The following is a 22,573-nucleotide window of genomic DNA, read 5'->3' as shown; positions in this document are numbered from 1 at the left end:
TGGAATGGAAATTAGTCGTATCACAGATTGCATGGCAGACTTCTATTGTTAGAGGTGTTTGGTAGCATTTGGCCACCAACCTAGAATTAAAAATATTGCTGGATTTCTTCATGTGCCATGTGTAGTCCCACATATAGATTCTGCACCTAAGTAGTGCAGGTTCATGAATATTCTAGAGTTCTAACTGGGACACTGGTGATCCTCTCACATATCAGCAAGAGGCAAGTGAACATGCCTAGAGGAGTGAAATGAGAACCTCACTTGGTTCTCTTCTGATCTCTGCAATAGCAGCAGCTAGGGCAATGCTCTCTGTGGAATCTCCCCACAATGAACTTTAATATCTGTCTTTCTCGGATGGGGATATTTCTTTTAGTCTTAGTTTCGGTGTGCCTTGCCCTCATCTTTGTTCTTCCTAAAAGCTGTGTTGACTGCTTTTACCTCCAGCTTAAGATAATTGTGTTTTCAGTTACATAGGGTAAAATAATGCTGTTGATAACTAATGGATATCCTGCTAGATATTGAACTGAATTGTTGGTCTTTTTCTGCCTTCCACAGGAATTTAACCTTATAGACAGAAGAGAACTTGCTCCACTTCAAGAATTGATTGAAAAACTCACTTCAAAGGACAGATAAGCAGAAGTGAATTTGTGCAAATCACTTGTTTGGTTTAAGCAGGCATGTGGTGTTTTAGGGATTTGAGCTGCAATCCTCTGCACACTGATTATGATCCATGGAACTTACTCCTGAGCAAGCGTGTGAAGAGGCTTGCAGCCTTTTAAATTTTTGTTTATGTTTTTAGAAAGAAAAGGAAACCTGTTCTTGTTTTTTATTTGGGCAACCTAGATCCATTCTCTGTGCTTTTATTAGCGGAACTCGTTTGTCTTTAGTGAGACACACACAGTAAATGGCTTTCTGTTATTGTTTGTTGTGTAATCTTCTTTTAGCAGATGTCGAGTGTTTATAAAGGAGAGAAAAAAAATACATGCTTGTTGGGAAATGTGACACTGCTGGTTGTATGGGTTCTGCATTGCCAGTTGCAGCCCATTCTCAGAAAGTCCTTTAAGAGACTTAACATTCTCTAAGTGCCTTGGCAGACTCTCTTCTGAGGTACAAAGCACATACAAAGAACATTGCTGGAACCAGAAAACACAAATTGCTCCCCAGGACTTACACTTCTTGTTAGATATAAATAAATATGTGTAAACCTTTTTTTAAAAAGCCATAACTTCTATAAGTGATCTCCAGCTTTTAATGCAAAACAATGCCTTTAGAGATGAATGTGGGCTACAGGAAGTGGGGGAGAGAGGGGGCTCATTTTTCTTTCTTTTTTTTATGTCCTCAGAAACCCACCCAACGTCTTGCATCTGTGGAGGACTAAGGACAGCATGGGGGTTGACCACTTTCTTCTTTGTTGCTTGCATTTGCTCTTCAAACATTCAACTTTCCTTTAGATTAGCCAGCCTGATTTTGATGATCAAGGGAGGTCAAACTGTACTGTAAGCTTTCTTACCCGTATAAATCAGTAGCCTTGCCAGAGCATCAAGAGGAAACAAGGGGAAGTTGTTTATGGAGAACAACAGTGGTGTTAACAAGGATTTTAAAAATACTTTTAAATCCACCAGTCATTTTATTGCGAGTGGCAGAAATCTCACTTGACGTACAAGTGTGGGCTCCTTAGTTGCAAACTGCCTCAATCCATTTATCGTACGGAACACTTGCCATTCCATTCATCCTGAGCACACAGTCCCACTACAGTCCTAACTTTACACTCAAACGCAGCAGTTTTCTTATACGGCACACAGTACCACTTTTTCATGTTTTTAGATGTCTCTGTTTACTTTTACTCACACATATTTTGTATTTTTGTCACTCTTTCTTTGTTTCTTCCCCTCCTTTCAAATGAGATGACCCAGTACCTTATAACCAAGCACCCAGATAACCATCACCTGTTGGTTTGTGGATGTTTTTGATAGCACCCAAGACTTTTCATTCTTAGAAGTTTAGAACATGAGCTGTCTCTGATTCCCACATGTTCATAAAACTGTCAGGTTTAATTCAGAGTTCTATATACAATCAGATCTTTCTTGCACATTTGCAACTTGCCACTTCTCTGATTATATAGTGTTAAATCTAAAATGTTGGGTTTTTTTGCTGATGCATCATACTCTTCAGATGTTCTTAAACCAGTTTGCACAGAATGATTTAAAACGGAGTTCTGTGTAGTATAGAGATAGCCTTCCTTGGGTGAACATGATCTGAATCTGCAAATTCACAAAGTGGTGTCTTATTGAGTATGCATTTCAGACATAAGCTGTGTGCCCATGCATATCCCTTTTAAAATCTTGTGTGCACAACACCTTCCCATAGCATGTTTTTTGCAGTGTATGTAAGTTACATATGCACAATGTGTGTTTTAAACACTGCATTATCCAGTATTCAACACGCTCTTGAGCTTAAGACGTGGTCTTGAATTTTTTGTAACTCAGTCATAAAAGGAAAAACAAGAAATGCTGTGAACTCATCTAGGCTTACTTCACCTTGATAATTAGGTAGCCCTTGCTCATTGTACCTAATGTACATATTGCATGGAGCACCATAATTCTGCATGTAGATTTAGCAAAATAAATGATCAGCAGTTTGGGTACTACTTAATATGCACACATGGTATTACATATGCTAATCTTTTATGGTATTACATATGCTAATCTATGTCCAGGCTTGATTTTATAGAAGTCAGGCTTACCATTCTGAGATCAAATATTTAAATAGATGTTTGAGAACCTTTTAAAAAATTGGAATTTACAGACAGCAGTTTATAAGGAAGGAAGTTACTATTTAAATGTTTCCCACTGATGAGCAATTTCAATCCCTTGAAATGTTAATTTAACACACACAAACGCACACAATTTTTTTAGGGACTGTTGTGAACCTTCTATAAGGTAAGTCTGTTCTATAAAGGTACAATGAGAGTGTATTAAGTTTCAAATGCTCATTGTAGGGGGGGATAATTTGGTTTGCTTTCGTTCGCTGACTTCTTGGTTGGATAATAAAAGGCTGGAGATCACTGAGAGTACATTTAGTTAAACTCTGTTGATTTCATTAAACTTGAAAACGAAAACACTGAAGATATCTCTTTGTATCGAACACAGAGTATATCTTTGTATTGCATTGGGAACTTTTACATTTTTCGGTGATGGCCTTCAGACACAATATATACTATTTTACCAATGCATTCAAATGTAAATCCAGGTCTCCTTGATTTTTTTCATCTGACCAAGGATTTTGAAAACTGAACACCTTAGTATTTTAAAATCCACAAAATTATAGTCTGGATCTGGGTTTCAATCTTGAAAGGGTACTCTGCTAAATGCCAGGCTGCTTTTTAGTCACAGCCAGCCATTGTATTTTAACACTCTTTTACATTGTGGAGGAAGAGCGAAGGAGCTTCAAAAGTCTGAACCAGTTTTACTCTTATTGCAGCTTTCAGTGTGTTTCTTTGTTTTGGTGATGGGGTTAATAACTTCAGGAGGTAACCTTCCTCAATCTGATGAGACAGAGTAAAATTGATGGTCATGGAAGTTGGTGCAAGTCCATTAAAGCCGTTGGGTTGTGCTTTCTTAGGCCAGTGAACAAGGAATTACATTGTTAAGACAGATTTTTTTTAATTCTGACCATAGAAATTGTATGTATACTTTGCATATTCGTGTCAGGGATCCATGTTCATTGCGTAAATATAAAAATGTCCCACAATATTTTAGTGGTAACTCAGCTTTAGCCAGAAAGCTTTCAAAAGGATTAATAGCTCTTCTGTAAGTTCATGTCAAGTTTTTGTTTACTGCTTACTATGCAATCTAGAACTCTGAATATTTGCAGTTACTTTTAAGATAGAAAACCAGAGACTCTTTAATCTTTTAGAACTGAAATCTCTCTCTAAAGTTCCCTTTACAGGCAAAAGGCCAATTTGCTGCTATTGACTCTTCTTACCTTTTCATATTTTCCCTCTCTTTTCCTTGAGCTCTTGCCTTGAATTGCCATACAAAGTTTTAAGATTTTTTTTAAAATAAAAAAAAATCAGCTTGGGAATATCTTAAACCAGCTGACATGTATTCTTTCCCCCTGGAATACTATATTATAGGTGAAATTTCTGCTTTCATATTAAATCAAAACAAAAAGGTGGACATGCCAATTTTTCAACTGCGACATTCTCATGTTACTTAATATGTTCATTTCTTTCCATTGCATTTCTTTTAATAGGTAACTATTTAGGGTTTTCTAGACTGCATTGATAGAACCACTAGCCACCTTAGGAGTAAGATACTTAAATTTAAGTAAAAGTTTAGTTGGCATCTTATTTCTGCCAGTTGTACACATAGTTTCATTTTTTGAAATTCAGTTCCCTCCTAAAATGGCAAAGTAATTCAACTTTTGAAACTCTTCGTTTGCTTGGTTTTTTTTCTTCTCCAAGAACACTGTCCTTTCAATAGTTTTTTCATAGATAACTGTATTTTTAGGGGAAATTAATTTTTATAGCCACTAAGCTGTACTCATTATTTTTGTACATGTATAACTAGGTCATTCTGGGAACACAAATCTTTTGAAAGGTCATTTGGTTCCATTTTTGAAGACATTTATTCACAGATGTTGTGTTTGCTAAATATTGCCATAAAAATCAATACCTTTTAACTTGTATTGTGAAAATTAAAAGGCTTGAGTAAATATTACTCATTGGTAAACCTGGTACATGCAGACAGACCTGCCTAACTCTTACTTTAACTGGCAAAGCCTTAAGTGCAGTGCGGGGGGGACAGGAGACTAGATAAAATATAGGACCACTTGCTTGTGCTCTCCTAACAGGGAACATCCAGGAGCATGGAGGTTTCCTGATGTGCACCGCAGAGCACATCTGCTATGGCCACAGATTCCTGCCTGAATCAGGCTAGGTCTGTCCAGCCAGCATAATCAAGCAGTCTAGCTTGCTGGACTGCACACCCTCAGGCTACAATTGATGATGGTAAGAAGGGGAAGGAGTTGCATTATCATCAGCGGGGTGAGGGATTTCCTTGCAAAAGAAAAAGCAGCATTTTGGGTAGAATGCTTAAACTGCAAACCATCTCCTAAAGGTGCTTTCCACCTGTAAAGAGTTTAAGCTCGTGGCAGGAGTATTCACGCATACAGCTCTCTCTCTCCCCTTGGCAGCTAGAAGCAGTACAGGAAAAGCCTTACAATTTAATTGTTCCGAGTGCATAAATTGGTTCCCCTTGTACTTGATTTTATGCTGTATCAGTCTTGCCTTCATGTGTGAGCTCACTCAGTGACCCCTTCTCTAAACCTGGTGTTGGGCCTGCTTTTTGGAAGCAAGAAGGTATTGCAGATGCAACACTATGATGTCTGCTTCTTTTAAATACTTCAAAAGCAGCTGGACAAAATAGGCTTAAAATATAAAATGCAACACAGAGACCTGTACTGTACGCAGACTGTGCCAATATTACTTCAGTTTGTAGTCATTATTGATCAATACTTGTTTTAAATGAAAACAGCTTTTTGATTTAAAAAAAAGTTGAATGTCTGAAATTCTGCAACACATGTATTGGAAAGATGTAAATAATGTATACAGATTGTTGTAAGTGATGGGATGAAAAATATATATAAATTCTAGGCTTTTTCAGTAAGGAACTGAATGCTGTTTATAAGAAGAAAAATAAATAGCTATGTTTGACCATGATTGCCTTTTCTTTCCCTCCTCATCCTAACTTGCCGTTTTTCAATGGATCTACATCCATTATGTATCTGTACATTGTACACATCAGAGCATTTTGCGTACAAATTACTTTATGTGATTACCTCACCTGAATTTGTGAACTATTTGTAAAGCAGGCAAATCTAAAAGCAATAAAACAAACCTGATGTCCTTCTATTTTCCTTAACTCTTATAGCCCTGAAGTTTTGGCATACAACTGAAGTTTTCAAAATGGGAGGCAAGCCTACCCAGAAATTATAGTCAGTTGTGCAAAACGGAAGTCCTTCCTCAGCTGTACTCAAACTCAGACATGGGCTGTTTCCCCATCAAAATGGTGCCGCTTCCAATACAAAGCTGTAAGGTAATATGTGGCTGTTAGGAAGGAGTGCTGGAATGCACTAGTTTGGTTTCACTTTTGGTCTAAAGATACATGAAACAAAACTGGAATTAAGCAAGTTTGTTTTGGTTTGGTGCCTCTTGAAGACGGCTTAGGAACCTGGGAAATACCAATCATACTTGAAGCAGACCCATTGAAATGGACTCATTACTTGAGTTCATTGATTTCAGTGGGTCTGCTTTAACACTGGATATCCCCTGTGTATTTGTTTAAATGTTTAAAGGTAAAGGTAAAGGTAAAGGTACCCCTGCCCATACGGGCCAGCCTTGACAGACTCTGGGGTTGTGCGCCCATCTCACTTAAGAGGCCAGGGGCCAGCGCTGTCCGGAGACACTTCCGGGTCACGTGGCCAGCGTGACATCGCTGCTCTGGCGAGCCAGAGTCGCACACGGAAACGCCGTTTACCTTCCCGCTGGTAAGCGGTCCCTATTTATCTACTTGCACCCGGAGGTGCTTTCGAACTGCTAGGTTGGCAGGCGCTGGGACCGAGCAGCGGGAGCGCACCCCGCCGCAGGGATTCGAACCGCCGACCTTTCGATCGGCAAGTCCTAGGCGCTGAGGCTTTAACCCACATCGCCACCTGCGTCCCGTTTAAATGTTTAGCTTGCTCTTTATTAAGGATGCCAGGGTGGGTTACAAGATATTAACATAAAACAACAATCACAGTGAAATCTTACAAAACCATTGTAACTAAATTGTCTTAAAACTATTGCTCCCATCATTTAACAGTTAGACACCATCAAACTTCTGAAAGGGTCTGAGCAGAGATGCTTTTAGTTGGCAATGAAAGGTAAATGAGATCTGTCAACTGCACTGTAGAGGAAGGGGCATCTGTTGGCTACAAAATTTGTGCCCCTGGTTGCAGCTGTTATAAAAAATGTGTATGGATTCTAGAATAGTTTGAGCAACACATTTGGGCAAGAAATTTCTTTAAAGTCAGATTTGCCCTTAGAAGTGGTCTACATCCAGTAATGTGTGTGGGAATTTCTACAGAATTGCTACAATAGTTTACATCTCCTGTGTGAAGCCTTTACTGTGTGCCACTACTAAATCTTGGATGTTCTGGTTGTCTTGACCATAACCTGGGCAACAGGTTTCTATGGATGTCTCATTTTGTTCCTCTAGCCTTTCTTCCAGTATTTGTTTGGCGTTTGCTGTGTTTTCTGCGCATTAGCATTTGCCCTTTCCAATTCCATCCTTAATCTCTCAGATGTTATTGCTGAACTCAAGGTTACCTGGGTCCTATTCTTCAGAATTTTTCGAAGATTAAAAAAACCAAACAAAAAAAAAACAACACTCCTGGAAACTTTTAAAGTTTCTACGTCCAAATGCAAACCATGTGAAAGGCACAGAAACTGTACATTTTGAATTGCGTGTTTATATTTCTAGATCACTACACATAGCATTTTCTAAGGAATAAAAGAACAGGTCCCTACACTCACTTGGATGTCTTAGGCAGAGGTGTAGCTAGGAGTTGGCAGAACTGACCCCTGTGGAGTGTATGACGCTATACATGTGGCGACATGCTGCTGCTGTTGCAGTGAGATCAAATACGGGAAAAGCCACATGTCTTTCTCACACCGCAGCACAAAAGTGGGCCATTCTTCCTCACTTTGAGTATCTGGGTCATGTAAAATGTAGTAATTTTGAATATGGGTATTGCAGTAAAGTGATTGGCGGCGGCAGCAATTCAGCTCCTTGTCAGGGATGTAACAGATCCCAAGTATACCTCTGAAAAGAGATTAGGTGAAATTCATGTTGGAGAAGGCTATTGATGGTTGGTAGCCGTGATGGTTACGATGTGCCTCCACGGCTGGAGGTAGCAATGCTTCTGAATACCAATTTTTGGAAACCACAGGAGGGAAGGTGTGTTCTTGTGCTTAGATCCTCCGTGTAGGTTTCCTAGTAATCTGGTGAACCGGGTTCGCTCCCCTGCTCCTCCACATGCAGCTGCTGGGTGACCTTGGGCCAGTCACACTTCTCTGACGTCTCTCAGCCTCACTCACCTCACAGAGTGTTTGTTGTGGGGGAGGAAGGGAAAGGAGAATGTAAGCCGCTTTGAGACTCCTTAGGGTAGTGATAAAGCGGGATATCAAATCCAAACTACTACTCCTCCTCCTAGACATCTAGGTGACCACTCTGAGAACAAGATGCTGGACTAGATGGGCCATTGGCTTGACCCAGCAGAACTCACCTGATGTTTTTTATGCTATCCTGAAGCTGGATGATCTAAAACTGAATTAAGGGAGAATTTGAACCAGGATCGAAAGCCTTCCAGACGTTACGGAGACTCCTAACTCCCACCATCCCTAACCAGTGGGCCTCAGATCCACCATCCCTGATCCACAATATGCGTAGCTTCTCCCGTAATCCCGGGTCTCAAAGCCTCCTAGGCTATATGCCTTTTCAAAGATCACAGCAGAGAAAGACCACAACACGCGGCATTTTAAACGTTATTTCTAAGAAAGCTTTAAAATCTCCTCTTGGAAGGCGGAGCGCGATCTCGCCCCAGAAGCCTGGCAAGCTGCCATGGCAACGACGTAATTGCAGAAAGGGGGGTGGACTAGATGACCCTTGGGGTGCCCCTTCCATCTCCAGGATTCTACGACCCAAGCCGATCGATGCGCTCATAGCTCGACAGCGCTCCCTCCGGCTGCATCCGTCGCTAGGTGTGTGATTGAGCTTGCCTTCCCACGGGAAGCCGGCCCTTCTGAGGCGAGCGAGCGAGCGAGCGAGCGCGGTTGGGTTTTTTTGCTCTGCCGCAAGGCGCGGTCGCTCGCGCGCGCTTCGCCATACGCTTTCTGACCCTCTCGGGCACCTGTAGGGACTCTTCAGGCGGCTGAGGAGGGGAGAGAACGACGACAGCTGCGGCTGCTATTATTATTATAATAAAGCCGTCATTGAGGTGAAAACGAAGGAAGAAGCTGACTGGACTTCCGCGGGTGACGTCACTGCACAGGCATAGCCAACCCCGAGCGACGCCGCGCCAAATTCGAACGGCGGCTGGCGGGACGAACGGGATTGGCCGGCTGGGCTGGCGCGCGCGGGCCGGCAGGCGGGCTTACGTAGCCTAGGCTCTTCAGTCGCCCCGTCTTCCCCGGGAGCTTCGCGCCGTAGCCGGTAGGCAGTTTCCATGGCAACCCCACCTAAGCGGAGCCGGGCCGAGAGCGCTATCAAGAAGATCGCCATAGAAGGCAACATAGGTGAATTGTCTCTTATTCGAGCTGTTTTCTTTATTCCCCTCCCCCCTCCCGCTTCTCAGCAGTGTTGGTTGCGGGTGGGGCTTCCAATGGCGGTTTACAGAGAGCAGGGGATAAGGCCATAGCTTCCTTCTCAAGAAGCACGGCATAAAAGGAAAAGCGGGCTGGGAGGGAGGAGGAAAAAACGCAGGCTCAGGTGTCAGTTGCTCGACTTGGTTGCGAAAGTTATTGTAATAAAGAACTGGCTGGACTAGGCAGCAGAGGTAAAACATAACGTGTGTGTATACACACACACACACACACACACACACAGTGGTACCTCGGGTTAAATACTTAATTAGTTCCGGAGGTCCGTACTTAACCTGAAACTGTTCTTAACCTGAAGCACCACTTTAGCTAATGGGGCCGCCTGCTGCCGGAGCACGATTTCTGTTCTCATCCTGAAGCAAAGTTCTTAACCCGAGGTAGTATTTCTGGGTTAGCAGAGTCTGTAACCTGAAGTGTATGTAACCTGAGGTACCACTGTATAGATATATACACCCACACCCACCCACCCACACACCTGCCTTAGCTGGACAGCCCTGGTCCATAAAGTGCTGACCCGCCACAATCTCACTTGAAGCTTAGAATATCACTCCACAAGTGGACTGAGCTGCTGCACCAGGCAAAAAAAGAAAAGAAAACCTTTGGCAAGTTGGAATGCCAAGATGCTGCAACCTTCCAACAGCTTGACCTCACCCCCAAAGGCACACTCCTCCATTGTCTCCCGAGGTGGACAGATGCCAACAATGACGAAAAAGTGGTCTCATTTTTATTGCTGGATGGAATGAGGAATGGCTGCTGCTGAGGGAGGTGTCTGTAAAATATGGGAAGTGGGAAAACCTTGGGACCAGCTGAATTACACTCTCTTCCATGGCATTGGGCTCTTGGTGCGGGGCAGGAGCTGAGGAAGAATGGACCTTAAGGGTCTTAAAAGCTGAAGGGGGAGATGGTTCTTGCCTTTGGGGGTATGGTATGGAATTGATTTGATTTACTGTATTATATTACCATGCTGCTTTTCATTCAGATGAATCCCAAAGCACCTTATGAACAATAAATAGCAATAACATGATAGAACATCACAAATGCAGCATAAATCATATAGAACATAATAGGTCCCCAAAGCCACAGGTGCCCCCCCCCCACTCCGTAATGGGGTTCCTGTTTCTTTATATTATATGACAGGCAGAAATGCTCAAGTTCTCCCCACTGCTGTGTTGTGCAGATGTGTGCGGCTTCTTTCCTGGCAGTGCAGTGGTACCCTGCTCTCTCTCCTCCCCCCCCCAATTCTACTTCTTTAATTTTAAGAACTTCCATGATACTTTAAGGTTTACAGTTTCTTTAAGCATACAGTATCATTCAAAGTTCATGTGATGTAACAGAAGAATGCTTGAATTGGAAGATGTCTTTAAAATTCAGATAGCTAAACAGCTTAAAAAGGTACCTTTGTCTGCACACAACTCCTGAGGCCAAAAGCCATCACATATCATCTCAAGATTGTTATTACCATTTATATAGTGCAGGAGCTCTGGCAGGCTCTAGGGCAGGAGCGGTAAACCTGTAGCCCTGTATATACTTTCTGACCACACCCATCAACATCTTTGACCATTGGCCATGCTGGCTGAGACTGATGGAAATTGTAGTCCCACTGCCACCTGGACAACCAAAGGTTAGCCACTCCTACTGTAGGGGTTTGACAAGTTGCAAAAGAGTAGGGCAATAATATTTGGTGTACAGTACATCAGTATAGATCTATGGGAGACGGGAAGTAGAGGTCCACTGTTGAGCCCCTCAAGCCTATAATTTTGGGTGTGCATTCTAAATCGGCTTCTAAAATTACCAACTATCTGAACTTGAACCTAAGTTGGTAAACTTGAAAATGTTCTTTATATACTCTTCTCATTGATATTAGCTTTGTATGGCCTTCCTTTATCTTGCCCCACCCTATACCAAAACAAAAGACTCCTCGGCAATTATTCTCTCATCACTTATACAGCACACCCTGTTTGTTGAGTGAATTAGTCTTCAGGTGTGTCCTTAAAACTTCCAATTTTAAATGTGAAGTGGTGAGTTGGGAAGAAACTCGAAGACTTGAGGTGCTTCACAGTATTTAAATTAAAAAGAAAAACCCTGTCCATAGATGTTACAGCCTAAAAATCCAAAGCTATACATCCTGTATGTCCCTTCCTTTATTTTGGGTTCACATGCAAGAGTAAACATGGCTAGGACTAGGCTACATGGTTTCAGTAATATAGACCTTGGGTTTGTCCCATTAAGCTCTTACGGCCTTACGTCTTGGTAAACATGTGTAGGCTCATTCTTCAATCCAGAAAATAAATGTTATACTCTCACTGAAATAAAACACCAAATCTGTGCCCAAATGATGAAATTTTATGATTTGTAAAGCAATGCTACAGCAAACAGTGTTTCCTGTATCTGGTACAATGTGATGAATAATGTTTATTTCATTATGCAAATATGTATAGATGCAATTTGCACAGGTGGGAGTGAAGCAGTGGAGAAAACTCTTGTGGGGCGTGCCATTATTACCCTACACTTTGCCAGATATTAAAAAATGAAAATAGTTTCCTTACTTGTTTACATTCAACAAATAAAATGTTTCAGCTACATTTGTTCTGTCAAACATTTCCTCTTTTTAAATTGGTCCCAAGCACACGAATGCCAGTTTGATTAAAATAGATTTTATGTCCACAGCTGCCGGGAAGTCTACTTTTGTGAATATTCTCAAACAAGCCAGAGAAGACTGGGAAGTTGTTCCAGAACCAGTAGCAAGGTGGTGCAATGTTCAGAACTGCCCTGATGACAAAGAGGTATGAGGAAATATGATTCTGTGTTTAGGGGCGACAAACATATGGAGTTTTCTTTTTTTTAAAAAACACCACCAAATTTCAGTCTAGATCAGTGGGTGTATGATCTATATTTTAGACTAGTGATGCATACAAATCTTTGCACAGTTCTAGATTGAAAAAGAAGAACTCTGCTTTCATTCGCCCATGACGACAAAAAAAAAAAAATTGCAGAAGTAGAACTGCAAAAATAAATATGGAAATGAAGGTTCTTTATCCAAGGTTGCTTTATTTTCGTAACTACACCCATTAGGATTGTTATTTCTGACTGTAGACAGAATTTCTTCACCCAAATGTTCCTACAATCACCATGTGGGTTTTATATCTTCAGCAGTTGAAAAAACAAAAGGAAATTAAGATCTATGTTAAATAAACTTCTCTGTTTTTAATGCTAGTGCAGCAGATTTGCTCTCTAGTGGTCAGAGTCATGAATGCCAATGCATAGCTATATTTCCAGCAAACTAAATGAACTATTGCAAGGGTTTTTGAGGTATAAATGTATTTTTGATTGGGATTCTTAAGATGTGGGTTGTGATAAGCATCCATTTAGTCTCCTGATCTGAAATAAATGGAGACAGACTTCTCATTGCTTGGGGCCTTTAAATGTCTGTTATATGGTTCAGAATCTCTTTTTCCTGCACTGGAATTCACAGTGCATGATCAAAAAAGTAACTACTTGGAAAAGGTAATTTTAAGTATTAAATGCATGAAATGATTTTTTTTTTGTAACTATCTTATGCATGTAATATTTGGTTTTATGAAGGTTACCAAGCTTACAGTCCTCATCTTATCCAAGTTAGAGCATTTCTGTTTCTAGTGGAAAATGTCATGACATAACAAGCTAAAATATTACCTTCATATGGGGGTAGGGAGAATACTATTTCTAAGTATCAAGATTGGATTGTATGCTTTTGTATGTTATAGGAGCATGCCGCCAACTGCTTTTGGACATCAGTAGCAGCTGTTACTGAATTGTCTCCCTCGACAGATGGTATGAGCATGGCTAGCTTGATTTTTAATGAAACTGTCTCATGGCAGGAATAAAAAGTGTCCTCAATAATAAATAATAATAAACTTTTATTTATATCCCGCCCTCCCCGGCCAAAGTCGGGCTCAGGGCAGCTAACATCAGATACATAACATTAGTATAAAATCAAACAGTAATTAAATTACCTCCTAAAAACAGGTCAAAATCAAATTAAATCAAGAGTTTGATATTCTCTTCCACTTGCTCTCATGAAAACTCTTGGAGTCCGATCCTTCTTTTTAACTCCTGAGGCAGAAAGTGCTTTCTTTGAGCCAAATCCCCAGACTTTATTTTATTTTGTTTGGTTGAAACCTTCAGTGACTTGTCAACAATTATTACCAGCTGCTTGATTTTTAGCCAGTGTATCTCACTTCTACTTCTCTTCCTACTGTTGGTGAGTTTAATTTTGGGGCAGACCCTCTTCCATCTTCCCTGGGGCTGCTTAAAGTGTCCTCTGATGGAGGGCAATAAGTGCTGGAGCTCAAGCTCTTGAGCCAATGGCTCCTGACAGAACCAATAATGGCCTGAGATAAGTGTTGACGTAGCTTCTTCCCAACCTTCACTGGAGCTGTTTGAGAACTGAGGGAAAACAGGCCAGGGAGCTTGTGCCGTCAACTCTCAGTCAGCCAGATTTAATTCTTTTGTTGATCATTTTTAGATATTTCTTCTTAACCACTTAGACCAGGCATAGGTAACCTTCGGCCCTCCAGATGTTTGGCCTACAACTCCCATGATCCCTTGCTAACAGGACCAGTGATCAGGGATGATGGGAATTGTAGTCCAAAACATCTGGAGGGCCGAAGGTTGCCTATGCCTGACTTAGACGTTTTATTCCTACCAGGCTGTATATAAATTTTGTTGAATAAATAAAAGAAAGAACAACTTCGTTCCTAGGAAAAGACTTTCTGTAGTAGTTGTTTGCACCCAATGAGTGGGGAGAGTGTGTCATGGAAATCTACTCAATAGTGATCCAGAGCAGAACTCCAGTGTATAGTTAGCAGAGTAAAAACTTAAACACGCTGCAGAATTCCCCCAAAATAGACCAGAGGCAACTGTATTTCATCCAGCAGAGCTTTACTGTTACTGAAGGCAAATGAGCATAATCGTCACAAATCCAATACATTCAGAATTGGTACTGTCCATAAGAAATCCAGTTGCAGCCAACTTAACTTAAACTTACAATAACTTATAATAAGTCTAAACCTTAACACTAATACTGTGTACAGAACACCACAACGGAAGGAAAATAGATAGAAAGTGGAAGTGAAACCCAGGCTCCTTCTGGCCTTATTTTATAGTCAGCTTGCCAGAAGAGATAAGAGAACCAGTTTAAGGCAGCTGTACTCAGCTTCTCTGAAGGAAGAGTCCAAACATCATGAACCTTCTTGTTTCTTTCACACAGAGAAGCTTCCAGATCCAGAGCCCTCTTGAATTAAGTAGACTAGGAAAGATCTCTACACATCAGATCAATACTTTCTGCACTAAGAAATGCAAACTGTCAGAGTGTTATTGCTTTGGCTTCGGATAATGTTGGACTCCCAATACCCATCTGCGCCAGGTAGCTTAGCCACTGTCAGGTGGGAGGTGTAGCCTGTGGGGAAAATGCTCAGGTGCCGTGGTGGGGAGCCAGCTAGTTTGCTTGCAGACTAGGAAAATGATAGGTGAATTGGGACACGCAAAAGAAGATAGAGTAGGAGCCCAAGGTTTGTTCATGTAACACCATATTCTGGTTTGGTGTTTCAGGTAATTGAATCTAAAGTTATGAAGGTTCTAGAAATCACTGGCCACAAATCTTTAGTCTATACAGTCATACCTTGTTTTGTGACCGGGAGCTGTTCTGGAGCCCCGGCTGTTAGCCGAAAAAGACGCAGAGCAAAGTGCTGCATCTGTGCATGCGTGCGGAGCAGTTTGCGCTTCTGTGCATAGTGCAATTTAGCGCTTCTCCACATGCGTGAGCAGCAAACCCAGAAGTAACCCATTCCAGTACTTCCGGGTTTGCTGCGGACGTTGGCCGAAGTGGATGCTGGACAAAGCGAACGTTTGCTGAGGTATTAATGTACTGACATTGCTGGTTTTTGTTCATAGAGGAAACTGACAGTGACATAGCTGCCTTTCTGACAAAAGTTATTCCACTAATACATATCAGTTAGTTGGCCAACTTCAAAATGCAGCTGAGGAGGTAAAGCTGAATGAAGTTAGGACATTCTGTTAGAACTTGGTGACCTTGGAATATTTTAACAGCAGCTTTTTTATTTAAACCACAGTTAAACCACAGAGCCTAGGACTTGCTGATCAGAAGGTCGGCGGTTCGAATCCCCGTGACGGGGTGAGCGCCCGTTGTTCGGTCCCTGCTCCTGCCAACCTAGCAGTTCGAAAGCACAAAGTGCAAGTAGATAAATAGGTACTGCTTCAGCGGGAAGGTAAACGGCATTTCCGTGTGCTGCTCTGGTTCGCCAGAAACGGCTTAGTCCTGCTGGCCACATGACCTGGAAGCTGTACGCCGGCTCCCTCGGCTAATAAAGCGAGATGAGTGCCACAACCCCTGAGTTGGTCACGACTGGACCTAATGGTCAGGGGTCCCTTTACCTTTACCTTTTAAAAAAGTCACGTTATTTGTATTTTTAAACAGGAACTTACTTCCTCTCAAAAGAGTGGTGGCAACTTGCTTGAGATGATGTATGAGAAGCCAGAGAGATGGTCCTTCACTTTCCAGACTTATGCTTGCCTGAGCAGAATCCGGGCTCAACTTAAATCTTTTGAAGGGAAACTCAAAGAAGCTGAGAACCCCGTCGTCTTCTTTGAGAGATCTGTTTACAGTGACAGGTTTGTATGTGTTTCTTGCTAATTCTTGCAGTTCCTTTCTTTTACGTGTTGCTCCTAACGGCTGTTTCAGTTTGTAAGACAAAAGCTTTCCTCCTCTGGATTGTTAGAACGATGTTCTCAACGCTGGAATGGAACAGAGGAAACATGTATAGAGTCGTACCTTGGAAGTTGAACAGAATCCATTCCGGAAGTCTGTTCGGCTTCCAAAACGTTCGGAAGCCAAAGCTTGGCTGCAGGAAGCTCCTGCAGCCAATTGGAAGCCGCAGAAGCCTCGTCGGATGTTCGGCTTCCAAAAGAACATTGGAAAACCAGAACAGTCACTTCCGGGTTTGCGGCATTCGGGAGCCAAAACGTCCGAGTACCAAGGCGTTTGGGAGCCAATGTATGACTGTATATGAAAAAGTGGCATGGAGGGAGAGAAGCAGATGTTAGCTGCTGCGTTGATTGCAATCTCTGTATTGGTTTCTGCCATGCTGTTCTTTCACTTTGCAGAAAGCAGTACAGTGGTGCCTCGCAAGACGAAATTAATTCGTTCCGCAAGTTTTTTCTTCTTGCGAGTTTTTCGTCTTGCGAAGCACGGTTTCCCATAGGAATGCATTGAAAATCAATTAATGCGTTCCTATGGAGACCGCTTGCCAGGCTGGCGGTGCGGAGAAGGGCTTTTCTCCCCACCGCAAGCCTTCAGGACAGGTACGGGAACAGAGGGGAAGGCGCACAGCGCTTCTCCTCTGTTCCCGGGGCTTGCGGCGGGAGGAGGGTTTTTCCTCCCCACGCCAACATTCAGAACAGCATTCTGAAAGTTGGCGGTGGGAAGGAAAACCCTCCTCCCACCGCAAGTCTTCAGGACAGCCATCCCAAGGCTGGCGGCGGGAGGAGGTCTCTCCGCCCCACCGCCAGCCTTCGGAGCAGCCATCCCAAGGCTGGCGGCGGGAGGAGGTCTCTCCGCCCCACCGCCAGCCTTCGGAGGAGGTCCGAGGAAAGTGGGGAAGACGCGCTGCGCTTCCCCGCTGTCCCGGAGATTTCCCTATGGGCTTTCGTCTTGCGAAGGAAGCCCATAGGGAGATTCGTTTTGCGAAGCGCCTCCAAAACGGAAAACCCTTTCGTCGAGCGGGTTTTCCGTCTTGCGAGGCGTTCATCTTGCGGGGCACCACTGTATATGAGGATACCTCTGGAGCGCCATATATCTTAAGCTGCTCCTCTGGAACTTCCAAGCGGCTCCTGGGAGGCTGGCTTTATGTAGCCAACAAGCAACAAGTGGTTGATCAGTTGGCTAAATTTTGGAGGTGTGATTGATTTTCCAGGAATTACAGTTGCAGTGTTAACAGTCCCTGAACACCTAGTTCTTGAAATTGCAGACCCCTAGAAAAAGTGCCTGTGTTCAAACTGAATAGAGGGGTTTGGGGGCTTATAAGAGAAACTGTATTATAATGCTCCTGTGTAAAATGTAATGCAAGATAAATCCGTCATTTGCCTTTAAAAACAGAAGGCCTTCCCGAAGAGATGGCCACCATCTTGGTATTGAGCAAGCTGCTCCATCATCATTGGGCATATCGTTGCCCCTCCTCCCCACAGTTTGCTCAAGGAGAATCCAGACACAGACCATTCAAGAAGTTGTCAGGGGAATGGAGTGTTTGCAAGTTGATAAACAAGGCTTAGAGAGAGCCACACTGTTTCTTCCTTTGTAGGCTCTCCTCCCATTGGGGAAGTGTGTTAGCCCAAAGATGTACAGGTTGCCTAGAAGATACTCAGACTGTGGCAAGTGCCCAGAGAAAGGGCATTCCGTACTGGTGGGGCATCCGCCAAAACACATCATTGTTCACTCACCTCTGTTATTCATTGAATCCACTCTTTTACATAAATAGCATTCAATGGTTTACAGTTTCATCCCTAGTCATTAGTTACCTATCGTCACTCGCCTTCCCTTCAGCAAATATTCTTACATCATTTTTTAGAAAGGTTAGAAAATGACATTGAGCTTGATTGCCTCCTTTTGTGTAGGTACATTTTTGCGTCTAATTTATATGAGACGGACTGCATGAATGAAACTGAGTGGACTATTTACCAAGACTGGCATAACTGGATGAACCAGCAGTTTGGCTCAAGCCTTCGGCTGGATGGCATTATTTATCTCCGAGCTACCCCTGAGGTAAGAAATGAAGTTTGTGGCCCTGTGGGCCCTCACCTCTGTTAATCAACCTAATCTTATTGAAAAGGCAGTGTTTGTGTGTGAGAGAGAACACATTGGGCTGCGTCTTAACAAGTTCAGGTGCTGTCATGCACCTTTGTGACTAAGGATTACATTGTGCCTTGTGTACAGGTGGGTGTAGGATTGCAGGTTTAGGGTGAATGACAATACAAAGAGTTCTGTGGCGCCATAAAGACTCCCTGCACCACAAGTTTCTGTAGGTCTGTGTTAGCTGGTGTGCTATTTTGTTTCGCTTTGCAAAAATGCATGCTGAAAAGTACATACAGTAAATGAGTCTTTAAGGTGCCAGGTTGACATTTTCTGCAACTCATATGTATTTTATATACCATTTCATACATTAAAGTCTCTAAGCAGTTTATAAAAGAATCCTCAGCCTTAACATGTTTTCCCTTTAAGGTTAGTGTTATTGTGCCTTTTCCCCTTTAAGATGATTATTATTCCTGCTTCATTCCAGTTGTGACTTCTTTATTTTTAGAAATGCTTGAATAGGATTTATGTGCGTGGGAGGGATGAAGAACAAGGCATTCCTATGGAATATCTGGAAAAACTTCATTACAAACATGAAAGCTGGCTCCAGCACAGAACGTTGCGGTAAATATTAAATAGATTACGAATTCAAACCGGTTGATAAGATAGTTGCCATTGCTGAAAACTATAGATATCTTACCTAACTTTAGAAACTTTGCCATGTATATTTGAGACCCTAATTTATAAGACTGTAAAGAATTCTCAGCCTGGGCAGCTCCCACGATTGGAAATACAACAGCAAAGGCTTCAATCCTGTGCACACTTTCCCAGAAGTAAGATCCATTGCCAGGACTTACTTCGGAGAAACACGCGTAGGGTTGTGCTGCAAACTTCAAGAAACAGACGTATTTTTGTAATTTAACTCCCTTTGCCCTCTTCATGTCTTCAGTTTCCCAATTCAGATGTCCAGTTTTCTTTACAGAACGGATTTTGAATACCTGCAAGACGTACCTGTTCTAACACTGGACGTAAATGAAGACTTCAAAGGCAACAAAGACAGGCATGAAGATATGATTGAAAAGGTAAAAGCTGCCAGAAAGTATTTAACATTTGCCTTCTTGGATGACCACACTTAACTATTTTTAAAAGCCCTGGTGGTTTAATATGTTGATGGTGGAGGATGAAAGTCCACACATACAAAGGGGGGCATATGTGGAGTGGTCCCCACCCATCAGAGTAAATGCAGAAGCCCTTGCAAATACAGGAATTTTCTCGGTTCATTGGAGTCTTCATGCCCAGCCTGTAGCAAATAGTTTTCAGATATGTTTTCTGTATATTCCTCTTTTTTTCCTCCTTTGCACTACAAGCAGTAGTTGACCTTTTCATTTTGGTTAGCTCTCTGAGACAGAGCTTTCCAAACTTTTCATGTTGGTGACACACTATTTAGACATGCATCATTTCGTGACACAGTAATTCAGTTTTACTAGCAAGCTGGAGGTTAAACTAATCCTTTTCCAGCCGCGGGAGGAGTGCAGGGAGCATTCGCGCGACACACCTACACACTGCAGCTGACACACTTAACGTGTTGCTACACACAATTTGCAAAGCTCTGCTCTTGAGATATTGTTGCGTTTTCATAGTCATATAAGTGCACAATCTGCTTCCACGTTTCTGAAAGCCCGAAGGAAGTTCCATTGCTTCCCTAATCACTGTTGTACAAAGTTTTTGGCCACATTCACACATGAGCGAAACCGGTTTTGTTTAAGTCCTTTATGGTGGTTTATTTAGGAAGACTTGAATAATCCTGCTCTCATCGTCATATTGATGCAAAATAGATCGAAAGAGTGATTCCTTTCTCTCCACCCCCAACTGCTCTACACCCACATTTGCTACCCGAGGAACACTGGTCTGCAGTAAGGACTTGAACGGTTCTGCTTCCTTACAGAAAGTTGTATTTTTCTCCAAAGCGTTCTCAAGAAATAGAGACCTGATTTTGTTTTGGTGATTGAAGAAAGTTTACACTTTCTTAATTGGCCAGTCATTTTAGTGATGATTTTGTATTCTTTTTATGGAGTTCTGTGTTTTATTGTATATGTTGTTACATACACACTGCATTGATACTTTATATGAGTAGGAAGTATATAAATATTTTAAATAATAAATAAATCCACAGCAGCTGCAAACACTGAGGCCTCTTCGTAAGTCTACGGGTGCAATCCCAAGGCCCTTCTCCCCTCTCTTGGTCACTTTTTGGAACATTACTATGAACTACGCTAGTGCGGATTTTGTGCCATCTTTGGAAAAGTGATCAGAAACTTCACTAACATTACTTTGTACGCTGCCATGCAGTGCTTGTTTTCAATCTGAGATGGTTGTGGTATTTATTAATGTTGGCTTTCTTTAGTACTTCTGGCCACTGTTCACATTGTTTTCAGTCGCCTGGGAGAACTTGGTGCTTCAGTCCCTTAAGTGAGAAGCTGCTGGCAGCCCCTAAGAGATGGGTGGAGGTGAGGGTGATTATTTGAAGTAAAAACCAAACCAAACCCTGAATCCTTTTGGGAGCTTTTTAAATTTAAAAATGTGTTACTCTTGTGGCAAGTTAGTTATTCTGTAATATGAAAGAGACGTTTCCCAGGACCTAGCAACCAGTGCTTTTTTATTATTATCTTGGGTCACTAATTTTTGATAAATTCTGTGCTTTTGTCTTTGCAGGTCAAAGAATTTCTGAGCACTTTGTAGCCATTCCCGAAACCACACCGAACTTGAGCATTCCTGGCATTCATATTGCTTAGTTTGCGTTGCCAATTCTGTTTTTGCTTAAGGTGTCCGAGGGCAGAGTCCAGCTTTCGTTGCATTCTTGAACCTTTGCAGTGGACTGGGTTTTTATAGCACTTATATTGTATTTGGCTTTCTTAGGTGAAGTGTTTGGAAAGACCCATCCCTAATATTACAAATCACAGTTCAGGGAGTCCTGCGAAATACATTCTGCTTGCGACATAAACGAAATAGGCGGAACCATTTACTCTTCTGGAACTGAATTTGGGAAACCTGTGTGTGAACGTGGGACCTCTTTGTGCCACACCCACAAGTTGATTGGGAGACTCATAAAGTTCCAAGAGCAGTGGGATCATACTAATGGGATACTGTTTCTGTTCACCTAGATTTTGTATGCATGTGTGGTTAGGAGGGGGGGGCATAGGGTCTGCATTTTGTCCAAAGCGGTCTGCATGTGTAAGGGGTGATGATTTTTTTTTTTTTTTTAAAGCCATATGCAAACCAGCCAAAAGCAACAGCATTGTAGTCAGGTGTGTGTTTGTCTAGAAATTAAGGCAGTTCTTAAAGGCAATCCCTGGCCCCCGCTGCTGTTTTCCAGGATACTGCTTTTGCCTGCTTCTGTAGAGAGGCACAGCAAACCAACCAGGTCAGGGACAGGGAGAGAATCACTGAACTGAAAACTTAGCCGAATCCTGCAGCCTCTTTACTTAAAGCCAAGGCGCTGCATACAGAAAACTAGAGGGAAGAACATGTCCAGTAGGATTCCTCCCCTCCTCAAATGTTTTAAATGAATTATTTCCTATGGGGGTAGTGGTGGGATGGGGCCATTTAATGACTCCTTGCTTTGTTCCTGAATTGCCCCTAAATGTGGTTTGTTTTAAGCATTCCCTTTCCCATCAGGGCTGTTTGAGGGGAGGGGAGGGGAGGGTGGGTGGGCATGTATACCTAGAAATCTCGTATGCACTGATAATGGGAGTGTGATGTTTTATGAATTTTGCATCCCTTTGGGAAAGGGAACCTCTGGAATAACCATGGCTTGAATTTTTATTCTTAAAACTGATTTTTTAAAAATATTAAAAGTTACGAAGGATCAAACCAATTGTGTAACCCACTTGAAATCTATATTTAATTTGATGCAATGTATTACTGTCTGGATGTAGTTGGCCTCAAGGTCATTTTAGCAACTGAAGATTCTACAGTGTTAGTGCTGTGATCTGTGTGATCATGTTGGAAACTTTTGGCTGAAATAAATATAGAAGCGTCTTCAGTTCTGCGCCACTTAAGTCATTTGTCACAATTCTTCGCATGTTTCTAGCCTGGATTTGATTCTCATTTCCCCTTTATCTCTAAACTGCAGGCCTCACCCCCACCCCCAAATATCTAAAATAAGTGGAATAACCTACATTCTTCGCTCCACATACATTCTGTGTTTAGACCTCAGCGTTCTCCGTTTGGGCACAGTCCAGCGTAGAGTGAAGGGGGCTGGGACCAGATCAGCAGTTTTCGTTTCTGTCCGTCTCTCTGCTTATACATGC

General features: G+C 42.3%; 2 protein-coding genes across 3 annotated transcripts in view; both read left to right on the top strand.

Annotated features, from left to right (window-relative positions):
• Window positions 1–5,722, top strand: part of MOB1B (MOB kinase activator 1B) — a 34,671-nt gene extending 28,949 nt beyond the window's left edge. Inside the window, exons 6-7 of one of the 2 annotated variants that reach the window (XM_079991235.1) lie at window positions 556–639; window positions 1,343–5,722. In XM_079991235.1, coding sequence (XP_079847361.1) covers window positions 556–633 — 78 coding nt within the window. In that variant the 3' untranslated portion in view covers window positions 634–639; window positions 1,343–5,722. Of the gene's footprint in view, window positions 1–555 lie in introns of both variants that reach the window. The other variant, XM_079991236.1, reaches the window with a different exon arrangement.
• A 3,128-nt stretch (window positions 5,723–8,850) lies between these two features.
• On the top strand, window positions 8,851–21,517 carry DCK (deoxycytidine kinase). Its single transcript, XM_079991211.1, has 7 exons — window positions 8,851–9,337; window positions 12,089–12,204; window positions 15,897–16,090; window positions 18,089–18,236; window positions 18,772–18,887; window positions 19,246–19,345; window positions 20,976–21,517. Exons 1-7 carry the CDS (start codon window positions 9,268–9,270, stop codon window positions 21,000–21,002), a joined length of 771 nt encoding a protein of 256 aa, XP_079847337.1. The 5' UTR covers window positions 8,851–9,267; the 3' UTR covers window positions 21,003–21,517.
• The last annotated feature ends 1,056 nt before the right edge of the window (window positions 21,518–22,573 follow it).

The sequence above is a fragment of the Podarcis cretensis genome (genome assembly GCF_951804945.1).
Source record: "Podarcis cretensis genome assembly, chromosome: 9".
Taxonomy (NCBI): domain Eukaryota; kingdom Metazoa; phylum Chordata; class Lepidosauria; order Squamata; family Lacertidae; genus Podarcis; species Podarcis cretensis.
This window is presented reverse-complemented; position numbering and strand designations above follow the sequence as displayed.

Excerpts from the sequence above, each read along its gene's own strand:
- DCK (XM_079991211.1), top strand. The coding sequence starts at position 9,268 with ATGGCAACCCCACCTAAGCGGAGCCGGGCCGAGAGCGCTATCAAGAAG. Across the intron at positions 9,338-12,088 it reads CGCCATAGAAGGCAACATAG|CTGCCGGGAAGTCTACTTTT; the intron begins GTGAATTGTCTC and ends TTATGTCCACAG. Across the intron at positions 12,205-15,896 it reads ACTGCCCTGATGACAAAGAG|GAACTTACTTCCTCTCAAAA; the intron begins GTATGAGGAAAT and ends ATTTTTAAACAG.